Source organism: Staurois parvus, unplaced genomic scaffold (assembly GCF_062004578.1).
Source record: "Staurois parvus isolate SC_StPar_1 unplaced genomic scaffold, SC_StPar_1.0 ptg001515l, whole genome shotgun sequence".
Taxonomy (NCBI): domain Eukaryota; kingdom Metazoa; phylum Chordata; class Amphibia; order Anura; family Ranidae; genus Staurois; species Staurois parvus.
The window spans coordinates 1,878,566-1,897,695 of NW_028319311.1; the positions used below are offsets into that span (position 1 = coordinate 1,878,566).

At 44.9% G+C, this 19,130-nt stretch overlaps 1 protein-coding gene across 1 annotated transcript; it reads left to right on the forward strand.

Moving 5' to 3' along the window:
• Positions 1 to 539: 539 nt before the first annotated feature.
• On the forward strand, positions 540 to 17,043 carry LOC149435430 (histamine H3 receptor-like). Its single transcript, XM_089662664.1, has 3 exons — positions 540 to 977; positions 4,867 to 5,033; positions 10,550 to 17,043. Exons 1-3 carry the CDS (start codon positions 722 to 724, stop codon positions 11,438 to 11,440), a joined length of 1,314 nt encoding a protein of 437 aa, XP_089518790.1. The 5' UTR covers positions 540 to 721; the 3' UTR covers positions 11,441 to 17,043.
• Positions 17,044 to 19,130: the final 2,087 nt, after the last annotated feature.

A 19,130-nucleotide genomic window follows, 5' to 3' on the forward strand; every position in this document is an offset into this window, starting at 1 on the left:
GCCTAGCCGTTATTGTCAAAGTTGCTCAAATCCCTACACTTGCTCATTTTTTTCTTCTTTGAACACATCAACTTCAGGGACAACATGTTCACTTTCTGCCTAATTTATCCCACCCACTTTCAGGTGCTTAATATTTCACACTGTCAGTGGTCATATTGTAATAGCTGGCAGGTTAATTGGCTCCTGTCTAAATTGTCCCTAGTATGTGTATGTGTGAATGTGAGTTAGGGACCTTAGATTGTACACCCCTTGAGGGTTAGGGACTGATGTGAATGTACAATATATATGTAAAGCGCTGCGTAAATTGATGGCGCTATATACATTCTTGTAATAAATAAAATGGCTGTATTTGTGTATTTAGCTGTTTGCCCAGAGTTCAGCTTTGATTTTTTTAATACCCCTTTGGATGTAGGAGAATCTGAGAATTTCCATTGGTGCTATTCTCCTTTCTTCCTCTTGATGGCGCAGCAGAGCCACTCAGCAGCCCCTCATTCAGCAGCAGCGCTGTGACTATTCTTCTCATCTCTAGGATCTGGATTGGACACATTGCAGCTCATGAAGCTCAGGGGCTCGGAGTTTGCTGTGGCAGCAGAGGAAGCAGACTGCCCTGGTCAGCTCAGAGCCTGTGTGGCCAGCAGGACCTCCACTTGGATGATGTGAAGCTCTGGAGGAGTTCTGTCATCTGAAGGCACTTTGCAGCCGCCTGAGACTGAGAGTAGAGATGTCTGGGGGGAACAGCTCCTCAGTGGACAGCTTGGCAGGGAACAGGTGCCTGGCAGGCAATGAGGAGCAGTTTCAGCACTATGGACAGTTCACTCCCAGCGTCTCCATCCTGCTGGCTGTGCTGATGATTCTGATGGTGCTGGCCACGGTGCTGGGCAATGCTCTGGTCATCCTGGCTTTTGTGGTGGACAGAGGGCTCCGGACACAAGGCAATTTCTTCTTTCTCAACTTGGCCATTGCTGACTTCCTGGTGGGTGAGTGTCTGCACCCCCCATGGGGTGCTCCTATTCATATATCATACACTTGTTCTTAACATACTGCTGACCTTATGGCTTCTAGACTTAAATTCTCCATAAAGACCCACCAACCTTATAGGACCCCCTCAATAAGCATGCATTTCTAATAAAGACTCTCCAGAAAATGTGAAGGTTAACACATACACCTAGTGTCCATATATTCTTCACAAAGACTCACCATGGGGTGCTCCAATACATATATCATGCACTTGTTCCTAAAATACTGCTGACCTTATGGCTTCTAGACTTAAATTCTCCATAAAGACCCACCAGCCTTATAGGACCCCCTAAATAAGCATGCATTCCTAATAAATACCCTCCAGACAATTTGAAGTCTTACAGAAACCCTATTGTCCATGCAAAATTCATAAAGACTCTCCAGAAAATGTGAAGGTTTATAGATACACCTAGTGTCCATATATTCTTTACAAAGACTCACCATGGGGTGCTCCAATACATATATCATGCACTTGTTCCTAACTTACTGCTGACCTTATGGCTTCTAGACTTAAATTCTCCATAAAGACCCACCAGCCTATAAGGACCCCCTCAATAAGCATGCATTCCTAATAAAAACCCTCCAGACCATGTGAAGTCTTACCGAAACCCTATTGTCCATGCAAAATTCATAAAGACTCTCCAGAAAATGTGAAGGTTTATAGATACACCTAGTGTCCATATATTCTTCACAAAGACTCACCATGGGGTGCTCCAATAATATATCAGGCACTTGTTCTTAACATACTGCTGACCCTTATGGCTTCTAGATCTAAATTCTCCTCTTTATTAGGAATGCATGCTTACTGAAAGGGTCCTCTAAAACTGGTGGGTTTTCACCAGCTTTAGAGGACCCTCTCAATAAGCATGCATTCCTAATAAAGACCCTCCAGACAATGTGAAGCCTTACAAAAACCCTATTGTCCATGCAAAATTCATAAGAACTCTCCAGAAAATGTGAAGGTTTACAGATGCACCTAGTGTCCATATACTCTTCACAAAGACTCACCATGGGGTGCTCCAATATATATATCATGCACTTGTTCTTAACATGTTGCTGACCTCAGAGCCTCTAGCCATAAATTCTCCAGAAGGACCCACCAGCTTAATAGGACCCTATCAATGAGCATACATTCCTCATAAAGACCTACCAGACATTGCAGTGCTCTTAAAGGAACCCCAATATCCTTACATTCTCCATAAAGACCCAACAGACATTGTAAAGCTCTTACAGGAACCCCGATGTCCTTCAATTCTCCATAAAGACTCACCAGACAATGTGAAGTCTTACAGGAACCCCAATGTCCTTAAGTTCTCCATAAAGACCTACCAGACAACGTGAGGCCTTACAGGAACCCCAATATCCATGTAAAATTCATAAAGACTCACCAGACAATGTGAAGCTTTACAAATACGCCTAGTGTCCATACATTCTTCACAATGACTCACCATGGGGTGCTCCTATACATATATCATGCACTTGTTCTTAATATGCTACTGATCTCAGAGCCTCTAGCTGTAAATTCTCCAGAAAGACCCACCAGCTTAATGGGACCCTCTCAATTATCATACATTCCTCAGTAGGACCCACCAGACATTGTAAAGCTCTTAAATGAACCCCAATGTCCTTAGGTTTGCCATAAAGACCCACCAGACATTGTAAAGCCTTATAAGGACTCCCAATATCCACACCATCTTCAAAAAGATCCACTATACAATTTGAATCCTTTACAGAAACATCAAAGTTCATAAATTCTCCATAAAGACTCACCAGCTTTAGAGGAATCCCCAATGCCCATCCCTTTTTCACAAAGACCCACCAGACAATGTGAAACCTTGCAGGAACCCCCAATGTTCATATAGTTTTTATAAAAACTCTACAATGTGAAGTACTTGAAGGAACCCCAGTGCTCAAATATTTTCCATAAAGATACATCAGCCTTACAGGAATCCCCAATGTACATGCATTCTTCATAAAAACCCACCAGCCAGTGTGAAGTCATACATGTATTCCCAATGTCCATAAATGTGTGAAAAAGAAACAGCCCACCAGACAATATGAAGCCATTACAGGAACCCTAAGCCTTCATAAAGAGCCATCAGCCTTTGGTGGAATCCCCCATGTCCATGCATTCCTTATAATGACCCACCAGCCTTACATACATTTCCACTGTCCATACTTTTTTCACAAAGATCCAACATTCTAAAGCCCTTAAGGGAAAAACAATGTTCCTAAATTAACCATAAAGACCCATAAGTCTTACAGGAGTCTCCCAAGTACATGTATTCTTCATAAAGACCCACCAGCCAGTGTGAAGCTTTACAGTACGGTACCCCAAAATATTCATGCATTCTTCTTAGAGACCCATTAGGCTGTGTGAAGCCTTACAGGAACTCTCAATGTCCATGCATTCCTCACAAAGACCCACCAACCATTGTGAAGCCTTATAGAATACCCATCAAGTTCTTCACTGCCACTATCCCAGCCATCACCATTCTACCACCAGCCAGATGTCTAGGGACTGAAAACATATATTCTAGTTGTAGTGAGTGGAAGATGATTAGAACTGTCCACTAGCCTCCAAATAAGAGGCCATTGCTTAAAATAGCAGGTATTCGTCCCCGTGCTGTAGTGGTGAAAGGTGGGAGTCTCACATTTATTGCTGAATGGTTCACTTATTTTGTTTTGGGGGGGGGGATTGCAGCTAGAGGAGCAAGACTACTGGAGGTGCAGAAGTAATTGTACACTACTGTGGCCATATCTGAGCTGAAAACACGGGTGGGAAAATCTTTACAAAAGGTTCAAGAAAGGTGTGTGTGGGAAATGGAAGGGGGAGTAACCCACCAGAATCTGCTCATAACAGATTTCAGCGATGACTCAACCAATTCTTTAAAAACGAACACAATAGCACATTTAATATAATTGCTGACGCTTAGATAGTATAATTGTCAGACGTTGGTTGTCCTTATGCTTGAGGTAAGTGTAATGCCCCATTTATTCAGGTATCTGGAAACTTCATTGCATAATACAAAAAAAGAGTAATGAGAGGCACACAAGTGAGACTTATGAGCAACTGGTTGGCCACTTAAGACTCACGAGCAACTGGTGAGGCATCCTAGAGCATCCTATTGAAGCTACAGGCAATTGTAATCATAGACATATGTTAGCAGTTAACACTGTGGTCTTGCAGTGCAGGGGTTCTGGTTTTAATGCCCAGCAAGTCTGCATCAACCTGGAGTTTGTTTTGTTGTGTGAGTGTCCACATTCCTCCCACAACCCAAAAACACACCAGAAGGTTACAAGAAACCTCTAAAGACAGTGGGCTTCCAATGCTGACGAGCTTCTGAAAATAACAGATCCTTGGCTGTCATGATGATCCATTGGCTTCAGTACTCTCAGAGTCAATGTGCACCAGTGTGCAGGTCAGAAGCTCCGACTTAAAGCCGCCAGTGCAGCTAATCAGTAACACTTTCCACACTCAAATCCCACCCACTGGGGGACAGATGGCAATTTAGAACACTGGGACCACCTCCCGATCATGCGACCACTGTGACAACCAATCATGGTGGTCATGCAGACCTTCCCGACCCCAGGTGCATGTTTTTTCAAGGTCAGAAAATCACAAAACCAGTGAATGTTGGGCAGTTAGCATTTTAAGAATTTCAGGGTTTTTTTTTTACCAGATGGGTCCTATTTTGCACTAGGGATATTAGACTGTAAGCTCCTGTGCTTAGGCTGGTGTGAACAGCTCAATGAACTATATGAAGCATTGGGGAACTGGTCAGCAGCATATAAATGAATACAAAAATGCACATAAGAATTGGATTTCACTGCTTTCCTTCCCTGCAGGCGGGTTTTGCATCCCTCTCTACATCCCGTATGTCCTGACCGGCCAATGGAAGTTCGGCAAAGGCTTGTGCAAGCTGTGGCTGGTCATGGACTATCTGCTGTGCACGGCGTCCGTTTTCAACATTGTCCTCATCAGCTACGACAGGTTCATCTCTGTCACCAAAGCGGTAAGTCATTAGTCCCTGCAGCTGAAGCTGCGCATGGCAACCAATCAGCTTCTAACTTCAGTTTGTTTAATTAAGCTTTGACAATAAAACCTGGAAGCCGATTGGTTTCTGGGCAGAGCTGCACCAGATTTTGCACTCTCCAGTCTTAGTAAATCACCCCGTGTGTGCAAAAGCATTGCCAACATTTAAAAAAAATTTTTTTTCTGATCTCAAACAGTTGTAAAATAAGTGTACTTTTTTAAGGAGGGCGTATTTTAACCTCTTGTTGCCCGTGTAATGCATATGTGCGGCGGCAAAGAGTATGGGATTAATTGCCCGTGCAGTGCACAAATGCTTTCCAAGGGCTGGAGAGGTTTCCGTGCTGAGAAAGCGCTTACTGCACACTCCCACCTCGGTGACCGAGCTGTCAGAGATAGCTCCTGGTCTCTGTCACCTCTAGTAATGATCGGGAGCTGGAGGGATCAGCTTCTGCTCATGTGACAAATGTGACAGCAAGTCACAGTGGTCACGTGATCAGGCAGACCTTCCCGCCCCCCTGATGTAATAGCCCAGCTAAAGGGACACAAGTGCTGGATAGGAAGGGGTTCAGGTGTCTGCAGAGCCAAAACATTTTGTTGTCGTTGTTTTGGATAGATTTGAGATTACCATATACAGTATATATACACTATATTGCCAAAAGTATTGGGCCCGATTCAGATCTGCTCAGCTATTAGCGACTGAAGTAGCCACACTTGAGACTTAATTCTTTGAATTATACAATATGTCAGTTATTTAATATTATATAATATGTGTCTGTTAAGAGATAATTTCTCCTAACATTGGTTTTTTGTTTTCCAAAGGGACGTGTTCATTGAGTGAAACCTGCTTGGCATAACTAATTTATTGATACAGGTCAGATAGCAAAACATTGTTCCCATATTAGGATTTGAAATAGAATTTGTAAACTGGGGCCAGACACAGTAATTGAAGTCTATGAGTTGGCCAACGCCATAAAAAGACCCAATGCACTCCTTTAGTGGCTGATATATTCCACTAAGAGCTCCCCCTTGTTGCTACATTTTTTTTATATTACAATATTGAATTTTACCTTGACCTTTTCAGTAATGACTTAAAGATGAGGTCTTGGCAGATACACTATATTGCCAAAAGTATAGGCCCCGCCCTCCAAATCATGTGATTCAGGTGTTCCAGTCACCTCCATGGACACAGGTGTATACAATCAAGCCCCTAGGCATGCAGACTGCTTCTACAAACATTGGTGAAAGAATGGGTCGCTCTCAGGAGCTCAGTGACTCCAAGCGTGGTCCCATGATAGGTGGCCACCTGTGCAATAAGTCCATCCGTGACATTTCCTGGCTACTAAATATTCCACGCTCAACTGTTAGTGGGATTATAACAAAGTGGAAGCAACTGGGAACAAAAGCCACTCAGCCACCAAGTGGTAGGCCACGTCACATGACAGAGCGGGGTCAGCACATGCTGAAGCGCACAGTGCGCAGAAGTTGCCAACTGTCTGCAGAGTCAATAGCTAAAGACCTCCAAACTTGGTGTGGCCTTCAGATGAGCCCAACAACAGTGCATAGAGAGCTTCATGGAATGGGTTTCCATGGTCAAGCAGCTGCATCCAAGCCTTACATCACCAAGTGCAATGCAAAGTGTCGGATGCCGTGGCGTAAAGCACGCCGCCACTGGACTCTAGAGCAGTGGACGTGTTCTCTGGAGTGACCAATCACACTTCTCTATCTGGAAATCCAACAGACGTGTCTGGGTTTGGTGGTTGCCAGAAGATTGCCTGACTGCATTGTGCCAAGTGTAAAGTTTGGTGGAGGGGGATTATTGTGTGGGGTTGTTCTTCAGAGGTTGGGCTTGGCCCCTTAGTTTCAGTGATGGGAACTCTTAAGGCGTCAGCATACCAAGACATTTTGGACAATTTCATGCTCCCAACTTTGTGGGAAGAGTTTGGGGATGGCCCCTTCCTGTTCCAACATGACTGCACACCAGTGCACAAAGCAAGGTCCATAAAGACATGGAGGAGCGAGTTTGGGGTGGAGGAACTTGACTGGCCTGCACAGAGTCCTGACCTCAACCCCATAGAACACCTTTGGGATGAATTAGAGCGGAGACTGCGAGCCAGGCCTCCTCCCCCGACATCAGTCCCTGACCTGACAAATGTGCTTCTGGAAGAATGGTCCAACCTTCCCATAGACACCCTCCTAAACCTTGTGGACGGCCTTCCCAGAAGAGTTGAAGCTGTTATAGCTGCAAAGGGCGGGGCCAACTTAATATTGAACCCTACGGACTAAAACTGGGGGGCCATTAAAGCTCATGTGTGTGGAAAGGCCGGCCGGCCGACCAATACTTTTGGCAATATAGTGTATAGTGTGCTCTATCACATGTCCTGGGGAGGAAGGGGGGTGGGTGCTTGAGGGGGGGGGGGTGTTGCATGGTACAAACAGGTGGTTGAGCATTGCCTCTTGAACATCTGCACTTCAGTATGCACTGACCCTGCTCTGTCATGTGACGTGGCCTACCACTTGGTGGCCGAGTTGCTGTTGTTCCCAGTTGCTTCCACTTTGTTATAATCCCACTAACAGTTGAGTGTGGAATATTTAGTAGCCAGGAAATGTCCCGGATGGACTTATTGCACAGGTGGCCACCTATCACGGGACCACGCTTGGAGTCACTGAGCTCCTGAGAGCGACCCATTCTTTCACCAATGTTTGTAGAAGCAGTCTGCATGCCTAGGGGCTTGATTGTATACACCTGTGACCATGGAGGGGATAGGAACACCTGAATCACATGATTTGGAGGGCTGACCCAATACTTTTGGCAATATAGTGTATCTGCCAAGACCTCATCTTTAAGTCATTACTGTAAAGGTCAAGGTAAAATTCAATATTGTAATATAAAAAAAAATGTAGCAACAAGGGGGAGCTCTTAGTGGAATATATCAGCCACTAAAGGAGTGCATTGGGTCTTTTTATGGCGTTGGCCAACTCATAGACTTCAATTACTGTGTCTGGCCCCAGTTTACAAATTCTATTTCAAATCCTAATATGGGAACAATGTTTTGCTATCTGACCTGTATCAATAAATTAGTTATGCCAAGCAGGTTTCACTCAATGAACACATGTCCCTTTGGAAAACAAAAAACCAATGTTAGGAGAAATTATCTCTTAACAGACACATATTATATAATATTAAATAACTGACATATTGTATAATTCAAAGAATTAGGTCTCAAGTGTGGCTACTTCAGTCGCTAATAGCTGAGCAGATCTAAATCTGGGGAAAAAAAAAACTCCATTTCCATGAATCATTAGCGGCTTTCCTGCCTGTGCTTCATGACAAATAGATCTGAGTCCTCCATTACCACGGAGCCTCCGGAGGACCTCTTCATGGAGCCGATTGCACCCTTTCAGTACAAGGCACATATCAGCCACTCTTACAAGTAGCATTGCAAAGAAAGACCTTGGCTTAACACGCTCTATAATTAAACATGTTTTACCGCTGCCAAAGGTGGTGGAGGGGCCTGTATTCCAGTCAATTATAGCATTAAGAGAGATGTTACAAACTGGCTGGCAAGCCCAATGCTTTTCTTAGTAACATTGCTGCAGCAGGCATTTAAAAACCTCCCAGATGTTTAAAGGGGACCTGTCCTGAGATCTGTCATGGGGAGATCACCCACTGTTTGCCAGCACAGCCCTGGCCACATCGCAAAAAGAAATAGTGCTTACCAAAATTTTATTCTCAAAAGAAGTTACACTATAAAGTTGGGCTATTATCCCTCTACTGGTGGTTGACTACATCCCACCATCTTTGTCATTACCCTCTATGCCAGAGGTGTCAAACTCAATTTCACCAGCATTATGTTTGCCCTCAAAGGGCCGGTTGTATCTGTAAGACTAGATGTCTAGAACACCCCCCCCATATCAGAAGTCAAGAGTCCCCCACCCTCCCTTACATCACAGTGCACCCCCTTATATCTTGTGCTGTCGCTAGGAAGAAGCTGGAGGCGGAGCTGGGAAGCAGAAAGTACAGGGTCTGGAGGAGGACCAAAGGAGGGCCGATAGTCAGCTGCTGAAGTCTGCAGGGGAGGTGGAGACAAGGGGGTGCTGCAGCTGCACAGAGATGTGCAGAGTTTGTTGGAGGAGTTCTGTCCTCTCTGCTGCCAGTTGCTGAGACAAAGGGTGGGGGGGGGGAGGTTGCAGAAATGAGCCTCTCTGTGGCTGCATGGAGAAGAGCAGGGTCTGGCAGAGGAGATCTGTCCTCCTCTCTTCTGTTGACTGCTGAGACAAGGTGTTGACTGTTGCAGGAGAGGTCCGAGGGCCACATGAAATGGCTTGGAGGGCCAGATTTGGCCCACGGGACTTGTGTTTGACACCTGTGCTCTATGCTGTCCTTGGGAAAGTCACATGAGTGGCTGTGTTTCCAGCAGCTGAAGGTAGGAAACGACTATCCCAAAATGCTTTGCATCAAAAAAAGTTATGTGATCTCTCCCATTGCATGAATGGTATCAAACATACAGGAAGGAGGGCCCCAGACAAGAATTGGAAGCCAGATGCAATATATTGTTCACATTAAAGGAGTGCTAACATCATATTCACTGCATTAATCACTGACTTAAAATACTGTATTATTATTGCTGAAATATTTTTCTGACTTTGAAAATGTATTCATGTCCTCATTCCATCCCTGTAGCTGCAGCTGCTGTTTTGTAGTATGTCCAGTTCTACATAACAGCCAGCAGGGTGGTGATACTTCATCTTGTTGATACTGTAATTGCAAAACTACATCTGCCATGGTTCCTAGTAGTGTTCATAATCACTCTTCTATTATTCCCTCTGAGCCAGTTTGAAGGAACACATCCTTGGGCACCCTTTACATGTGCATGTTCCAGGGTGGGAGCTGGCCACTGAATGGTGTAGACTTTAGCTATGCAGTCTACTCCTAGACTGCCAAACTACATTCTATTAGATCTTCTTCTGAAACAGTAATCAAGCAACTGACCAGCAGAGCTCAGCAATGTCTGCACCATCCAGAGGTCAGAAGTGAGAAATATGCTCATCTAAATGGATGCTAGAGATTTGTTCTTTTACATGGGCTCATCACTCATCATCACTTCCAATCTCTGCACTCAGTTATAAAGTGAGATACAGAGAGAGCAGAATTAATTATATAAATTAATGCAGATGGGGATCTCTGGAATTATTGTAAGACATTTATGGGGATATAATGTATGTAGAATTTTAAAGAAGCAGAATGAAACAATTACTTCAATCAAGTGATGTGACACTAAGGTGTGAACAGACACAATTGACATAATAGGAATCTTGATGTTGTGCACTGAAATGCTTCAGGAATCTGGGTTATTCACACATCGCAAGCATGCTAAAGTTAGGACGTTCACTCCATTTTTATCTTTGAAGTGGATTCTAATGTATTTATAACCAATAATACACAATACATTATTAATTGTACTTTTCACTCAAATTATAATTTTTGTATTTTCTTAGGTATCATACAGAGCTCAGAAAGGTATGACCAGAAATGCCGTCCTTAAAATGCTGTTCGTGTGGGTGGCAGCCTTTCTCCTCTATGGTCCTGCCATTATCAGCTGGGAATACATCGCACGTGCCACCATCTTACCGGAGGGTGAATGTTACGTGGAGTTTTATTACAACTGGTACTTTCTCATGATCGCCTCCACTGTGGAATTTTTCACACCCTTTATCAGCGTCACCTACTTCAACCTCAGCATCTACATTAACATCAAGAAGAGGACCAGGATGAGGAATGAGGAGCTGGCCCAAGGCCATGAGCACTGTGAGATGAGTTTCCAGAGGAAGAGGAAGGAACACTTAATATTTTTTGTCAAGCCAGCTGAGAGGCCTCACACGGAATGCAGAAAACAGGCCTCTTGCTTGACACCCACGGAGGTTTGCCCTGAAGAACCTAGACCTCAGAGGATCAAAGGCCACACATTGGACCTCAACATAAGTCAGGACCTTCCACCGCTGCAGGTTGATGTCCAAACTAGAAAACACCAAGATTGCTTTTACAAAGCGGTGGAGAACGCTTGCACTAACGTCAGAACGGACGTGGCTAGTAGCATTGCCAACCGTTTTAGGCTTTCAAGAGACAAGAGGGTAGCCAAGTCGTTGGCCATCATTGTGTGCGTGTTTGGCCTTTGCTGGGCACCCTACACCCTCCTGATGATTATCAGGGCCGCTTGCCATGGGCGCTGTGTCCAACATTATCTTTATGAGATCTCATTTTGGCTACTGTGGGTAAATTCTGCCATCAATCCTGTACTGTACCCTCTCTGCCACATGAGTTTCCGAAAAGCCTTCATGAAACTACTGTGTCCGGGAAAAGTGAAAATACATCCCCATATTTTTATGTAGCTGTGATCTTGGTACTAAAATTCCAATACAATGGAATACAGAGATTTCCTTTTATGTCTTGGCTCACCTGAATGACCTCTGTTATTCAGGTTTCAATCGTTTTAGTGAAGCTGATTGACTAATGAGATAATTGGAACATATATATAAGACATTTGGTTGAAATGTCACAAGCTGAAGACTTGAGATTAATGTGTCCTGTCAACTCTAAGAGTATCTGACCTTTTGGTGAGCCAACAGTACAAGTGGATTATATAATGATCATGAGCCTAGCATGCTGAAGTGATATGTTGAAAGGCAACGGGGTTCACCTTGAGCCCTTCACTGTCCCATCTGCAATGGTCCACAATTTGAGAAACACTCTTATAGTGCATTCAAGCTCAACTGGGGCCTGACCTAAAATGGTGCTCAAATCCCCCCATCCCTGATGTTTTTCCAACTTTCCTGCAGAGCTGTAGTACCCTCCAAAGCACATACTTTTACGTCCAGTATTGTCCCTCTGCGTTCTGCTATTCAGGTGCTACACAGTGGGTCCCACACCACCATCTTGGTCCTCTTTAGCTGGCTACCTCTTCTGAGTGCAGGCAGCCAGCCATGATGACGAGCCGGACCCACCTCTCTTACTGCCGTCTGGACCACCCCCTGTCCGCTCAGTGTGCCGATCCTACAGCCTCCTGCAGGATGCGATGTAAGTATGCCAGGAGGCTGCAGGACCAGGGACACATCAGTCTAGCCTCGGCCAGAATAGTGGTGGGGAGCGAGGCTTTAAAATAAATAAATAAATACATAGATTCCCTACAATTCTGCTTGTGGAGAAGAGGAGTTTAGTTCTGCTTTTAATATTTTCAAGATAACAACAGTGCTGGAGTGCCGGCACACCAATATTATTTGGTGATCTTACCATGAGTCCCCAATCACACCTAAATATTTGTGCACCTAAGCCTACGCACAGCAATGTTCAGCAATAGGAATGTGGAGTCCCATTCTTTTTAAGGCTGGTCACTTTTCTGCGCTTAGTCTATTAAAGCTTGACTCCAAAACCTCGAAAAGGTGAAGCTTTTGGTGGAACTGTGTGGTGCATTGTTGGCCCCATAAACTTTAAAGAAGGGCATGTAAACAAGTGTGTCTGGGCCACTGCTCTCCTCCTCTCTCCAGGAGCTTGCATATATGTGCAAAAACCTTACAAAACACTTTAAAATAAAAGTCAGCAACCGCAAATACTATAGGTGGTGACTTTCAAGAAACAGATACTTAACAGTCCATGGAGTCCAGCGTTGTCCTTCCCACGGCTCTCTGGTGCTGCCATCTTGGATTTGGGAGCTGGATGTGACTCATAGCCGGCTTCTCATTGCACACATTCAAGGCACAGCGGTGTGATGAGATGGGTTTTGAAGCCTCCTGGACCATGTGACATCGTCCAGGAGGCTGTGGGGATAGAGGGTGGTGGGCCAAGCACATGTCATTCACCTAGGTGAGAATGGTGGAAGTGGCAGTAGGTATCTGTTAAAAAACAGCACCCACTTAACCAAAAAGAAAAACCACAGCAAATAGGTTAGAGCCTGGGAGGAGAAAGAGGATGGCGCCATCTTTCCATTTTGGGTGAGGATCTGCTTTACGCATGCTTTCAGGAAGCCAAGCGAAGTGGGGGCTTCACCAATCAATGATGAGCACTAGTGGTCTAAAGAGCAAACTATGGGAGGGGCAGTGGCACAGAATTTTCAGAACTGCAAGCTCTAAAATGTGTTGTCAACCCACATAGACCATGAAGCCAGGGGCCGACTGACAACTCATGGGGCCCCCGGGCAATAGGTAATCATGGGGCCCCTGTGTCTTTGCCCACACTCAAATCAAACCCAAAAAAGCCTATAAAAGGTACCAGGGGCATTTCAAGGGGTCCCCTACTGACCCCGGGCCCTCGGGCAGTGCCCGAGTGCTTGAATGGTCAGTCCGCCCCTGCATGAAGCACATACCGCAGCAGGCATGAAAGGAATCTCCTATACAGCGCCTATACTTTTTTAGCAGCGTATTCAGCTTTTCACTGGACATTTCCTTTCAAAACCCCCTTAAAAGACATAAAAACCTTGGTACCTTCTTCTGTTGACTTTTCTGAACATCCAGCACTTTCTTTTCATATTTTATTAGCAGTTGATTTTATGGACCTCATGCAGAGAAAATGTCTCAATACTGTGTACTTATAAAGGGCTTTATGTGTAAAAAAAAAAAAAAAAGTAACAAATATATACTTTACTGACTGTCTGCAATTTATTTTTTCACAGTTTATTAAGATTTAAGTAAAAAATGCCTATAAATATATAAGGGGAAAAAAGCACGTGCCTTTTATTTTTGGTTAAATTGTGTTGTGGCTATGAGTGAGAAAAAGTCTGAATTTTTGCTTCGCCGAATATTTTGCTGAAAAGACAAGGCATGTTGGCTAAATGCATTGGTTTCAGTGGGAAGGGCGAAATTCTTCTGGTTTCAAGTGTTTTTTTTAAAGGTGCAATGGACATTAAAGTGTATTTAAACTCTAACAATAAATTTCTCTTCTTTGCTCCCTTTAAATATACAAATGAAAATGGAAAATTGTATCAAATACTGTAATTTTCTTTTCCTGGTGCCAATCCATGGCAGAGTACATGTGGTGGTATGCCGCCATGTTGGCGCCATGAATGTTATATCAGATACTTACCCTTTTTTCCCTTTCTGCCACCAATCCATGGCAGAGCACATGTGGTGGTATGCCGCCATGTGGGTGCCAAGACAATCATATCAAATACTTACCATTTTTTCCCTTTCTGCTGCCAATCCATGGCAGAGTACATGTGGTGGTATGCCGCCATGTTGGTGGCAGGAACGTTATATCAAATACCCTTTTTTCCCTTTCTGCCACCAATCCATGGCAGAGTACATGTGGTGGTATGCCGACATGTTGTTGCCAGGAAAATTATATCAAGTACTTACCCTTTTTTCCCTTTTTGCCGCCAATCAATGGCAGAGTACATGTAGTGGCATGCTGCCATGTTGGTGCCAGGAACATTATATCAAATACTTACCCTTTTTTACCTTTCTGCCACCAATCCATGGCAGCATACTACCACATACTGTCTATCTGTTTAACAAGTTGGAAAAAAAAAAATAATATATATATATATATATATATATATACTGTTCATCCAGCCAGAAATCTTGTAAGCTGATAGATTCCCGTACTCTTTGCCTCTGGATGATTATCAGTTAACATTGTTCCCAGTTATCTCTGTGGACTACAAAATACCTCACCCTGTTATGGAGACCAGAGGGAGTTGCTTTGTAGTTCTAACTCAGTATTATGTAGTCCTAACACACTCCCTGTCCTAAGGTGACAACGCTACAATACTATGCAGTACGGTTGTCACCCCAGGATAGGAAGTGTGGTAATGGCAGAATAACCAGTTTAAAATTAAGTAAAAGAAAACTAATGCAGCCACCTAAGGGCCTGTAAGCTGCAATACTATTGATTTTTCATCTTGGGTTTAGATAAGTTTTAATTTGTTTCTGAGGATTAGGGAAGCTCCTTTAAAAGTTTTAGCATCAGGATTTGCATTTCATCTAAGGGCCCCTGTGTGACGATCTAGAAAAGTATCAAATCCAGTTACAATCTGAGGCACAAGCCTTCTAAAGCAAACAAAAATATTTAGTTGCCTTCCCTGAGTGAGCCAAATCCTCTTTGTTTGTATCTCATGCGCTCCCCCTCCCAGACACTGCAGCTCACAGCGGGAGGGTTTCAGCAGCAGAGGCAGTTGCATCAATCCAGAAAGCAGTGGGCAGGACTAGGTGTGGCCAGATGATGACTGACAAGCTACAGGTTTGGGAATAGGCAGTGACAACGTCACATTAGCCATGCCCCCTACAACCTTTTTTTTTTTCATTCCACCATAGTATGGGCAGGCTTAGTGACAACTCTGCTTTGAATTCAGAAGCTGTGCAAGCTGTGTCACAGCATCAAGGTGATTTGCACGGGGTGGACTTCATTGGCAACAGGTTTTTTGTAGGACTTTGCAGATGGTATTATAATTAAGGGCTTCACACATATCTTTTTTTTCCAGATAATTTTTTATTAAAGTGTTACTAAACCCACAGCAGTACAATCAGTCTGTATATACAGTAAAGCATGCTTGTTATACTCACTGTGGAACCTAAGGGGTTAATCCTCTGCATTATGTAAAAATGCTGTTTGATCCTGTCTTCTCTGATCTTCTCCTTCTTTCAGTGTCCCCCTCTTATCTCCTGATTATCTCTGGTGGAGACCAGATATAATGAATACAGGGTCCGGGGAGATAGGATAAAGTGAATGCGGGGTCTGGGGAGACCAGATATAGTGAATGCAGGGTCTGGGGAGACCAGATATAGTGAATGCAGGGTCTGGGGAGACCAGATATAGTGAATGCAGGGTTCAGGGAGACAAGATATAGGGAATGCAGGTTCCGGGGAGACCGGATATAGGGAATGCAGGGTCCGAGGAGAGCGGATATAGTGAATGCAGGATCTGGGGAGACCGGATATAGTGAATGCAGGCTCTGGGGAGACCGGATATAGTGAATGCAAGGTTCGGGGAGACCGGATATAGTGAATGCAGAGTCCTGGGAGAGCAGATATAGTGAATGCAGGGTCCGGGGAGACCAGATATAGTGAATGCAGGGTCCGGGGAGAGCGGATATAGTGAATGCAGGGTCCGGGGAGAGCGGATATAGTGAATGCAGGGTTCGGGGAGACAAGATATAGTGAATGCAGAGTCCTGGGAGAGCGGATATAGTGAATGCGGGGTCCGGGGAGAGCGGATATAGTGAATGCAGGGTCCGTGGAGAGCGGATATAGTGAATGCAGGGTCCGGGGAGAGCGGATATAGTGAATGCAGGGTCCGGGGAGAGCGGATATAGTGAATGCAGGGTCCGGGGAGAGCGGATATAGTGAATGCAGGGTCCGGGGAGACCAGTTATTATGAATGCAGGGTTCGGGGAGACCGGATATAGTGAATGCAGGGTTCGGGGAGACCGGATATATTGAATGCAGGGTCCGGGGAGACCAGTTATTATGAATGGAGGGTTAGTTGAGACCGGATATAGTGAATGCAGAGTCCTGGGAGAACAGATATAGTGAAAGCAGGGTCAGTGGAGAGCGGATATAGTGAATGCAGGGTCCGGGGAGACCGGATATAGTGAATGCGGGGTCCGGGGAGACCGGATATAGTGAATGCAGGGTCCGGGGAGACCGGATATAGTGAATGCAGGGTCCAGGGTTTAGGAACACTTTAAAGCTTTTCAAGGCAAGCATACAAAAGCATTCCCCATGGCTTCCCACCCACCATGTTCCTTGCAAAACCTAATAGCATAGTGCTGACAATCAAATTTCTCTGGTTCCAAATATAGAACAATGAGGTTCAGGTCCTTACAAAGCACAAACATTGTTTGATTCATTTAGGAGATGAATATAAAAAATACATTGAGATGAAGAGAGATAAGGGAGTGATGGTACGTGTTGCCACAATATGGGAATGGTGATATCATATATTGATGTGCATTATAATACTGGAAAATCAGTTTAAGAATTGTTCAAATAAACAATTAACCTATTTTGTGTGTTTCCAGATTTTTTTTACTAATTCACAAAAAAAATGGGTGAAGGGGGTGTTTCATTGTAGTAGGCGATGCAACAGGGGTGCTGGTGGAACCAAGCCTTCACCAAATGGCGGACCATAGTCTGGATCTGGACCTACTGAAAGTCCAGTCCAGACCAACAGCCCACCATTCTGCTCTGCTGCATCCGTACTAAGCTGCAGTCATTGGTTGTTAGGATTGCTAGCATCATAGCAACCCATGACTTCGCATGTGTGCCCCACCCCCTGCAGCACGCTTCTTCTCCCAGCTCCCGGCTCCCCACCTGGCTCTGGTGGAATTTATTAATCTATAGTGAGACTCTGATGGGGGGAAGCACCTTGCTGGGATCACCTGATATGAGGGCACACAGATAGGGGGACTTCATGTAGGGTAAAATCTGATGGATGGGGACACCTGATTTAACCACTTCGCACTGTCGCCTCCTGACCCTTTAAGAGATTCAGAAGCCAGGAGGTGGGCGGGGTTTTAGGGTCATGTAACCGCCGTGATTCGCTGTCACATGATCAGAAAAGGTCCCAATCGCAAGGGGAGATCGGGACTGGGGGCGGACTGACCATTTGCAAACTCGGGCACTGCCCGAGGTCCGGGGGTCAGTAGGGGGCCCCATGAGATGCCCCTGGTACCTTTTTCATAGGCTTTTTTGTGTTTGGGCAAGGACACAGGGGTCCCATGATCGCCTATTGCCCGGGGGCCCCATGAGTTGTCAGTCCGCCCCTGATCGGGACCTTTCCGTGAGTCACGGAAACATGTGCTGGGAGTGCGCAGGGCGTGCGCTCTCAGCACATATGTATTTTCTAATAGCACGCAAGTATGCGGCCGCTCGGCTTCAAGGCCCAGACACAGAGAGGCCGCATATTTGCGTGCACTCGGCATCAAGGGGTTAAGGAGGTACTCTGATGGGGGCTCCTTATGTAAGGTGGCTCTTTTTTTCTTTTACTTGAAAAGAGAGATTTGGACCTCAGCAACCGGACCTCCTTGAATATTAATTCATTACCCCGGTCTTATGGTGTTCCATTTTATGGCAGGTCACTTTTTCTCTAATTAGAGTTTTATTGACATTCAAAGTAAGAAAGTAGGTGGGTTGGGGGATAGGCCATTTCTATGCTATACAATTGACTTAAAAAAGAGCTAGTTTCGGGAATGTGAGAATTGGAAGGACAATTTTTTTGGTCCAGTATTCCCAGAAGACATATTTGTAGGTTGCTCACCACTGCATCCAACACCTCCAATATCTAAATTACTTAGGACATCTCCTTAGCAGGTGAAGTAGATGACCAGGACTCTACCCACAGCTAAGGCAGGATGATATATCCTGTTTTGCCCATTGGGGTAGTTGTTCAGATGCAGGGGTGGACTGACCATTTGGAAACTCGGGCACTGCCCGAGGGCTTGGGGTCAGTAGGGGGCCCCATGAGATGCCCCTGGTACCTTTTTCATAGGCTTGTTTGAGTTTGGGCAAAGACACAGGGGCCCCATGATCCCCTATTGCCCGGGGGCCCCATGAGTTGTCAGTCCGCCCCTGTTCAGATGTGTGGTATACGGGCAATAGATGGTTTGAATCTTGGCTGGTTCAACAGGGACGATATTCGAACCATCTATGGGCAGTCTGATTGTACCCAAGTCTATTGTTGTGTGACTTTGGTACAACCAGTATGTTTGATTTTTTTCATGTGATTATTGTTAGTAGCTATTATAGCTGCTAGCAGTAATCACTGTGTTTTTCCGAAGGGGATGGGCCCCCCTGCCCCGGGAAAACCCAATAGCTCCGCAGAAGGGATTCCCCCATCAACACAGTCAATCGAGTGATTCTCTTTTCTGCAACCGCAAAAGAAAGTGGTATTATGTCATTATGCCATAGTCATTGGTCTAGGGCAGGGGTCTCCAAACTTTCTACCCAAGGGGCCAGTTTTCTCTCCTTCAGACTTTAAGGGGGCCGGACTGTGGCCAATGGGAGTAGAAAATGTCCTGATGTCCGATTCCCCCATCAACACAGTCAATCGAGTGATTCTCTTTTCTGCAACCGCAAAAGAAAGTGGCATTAT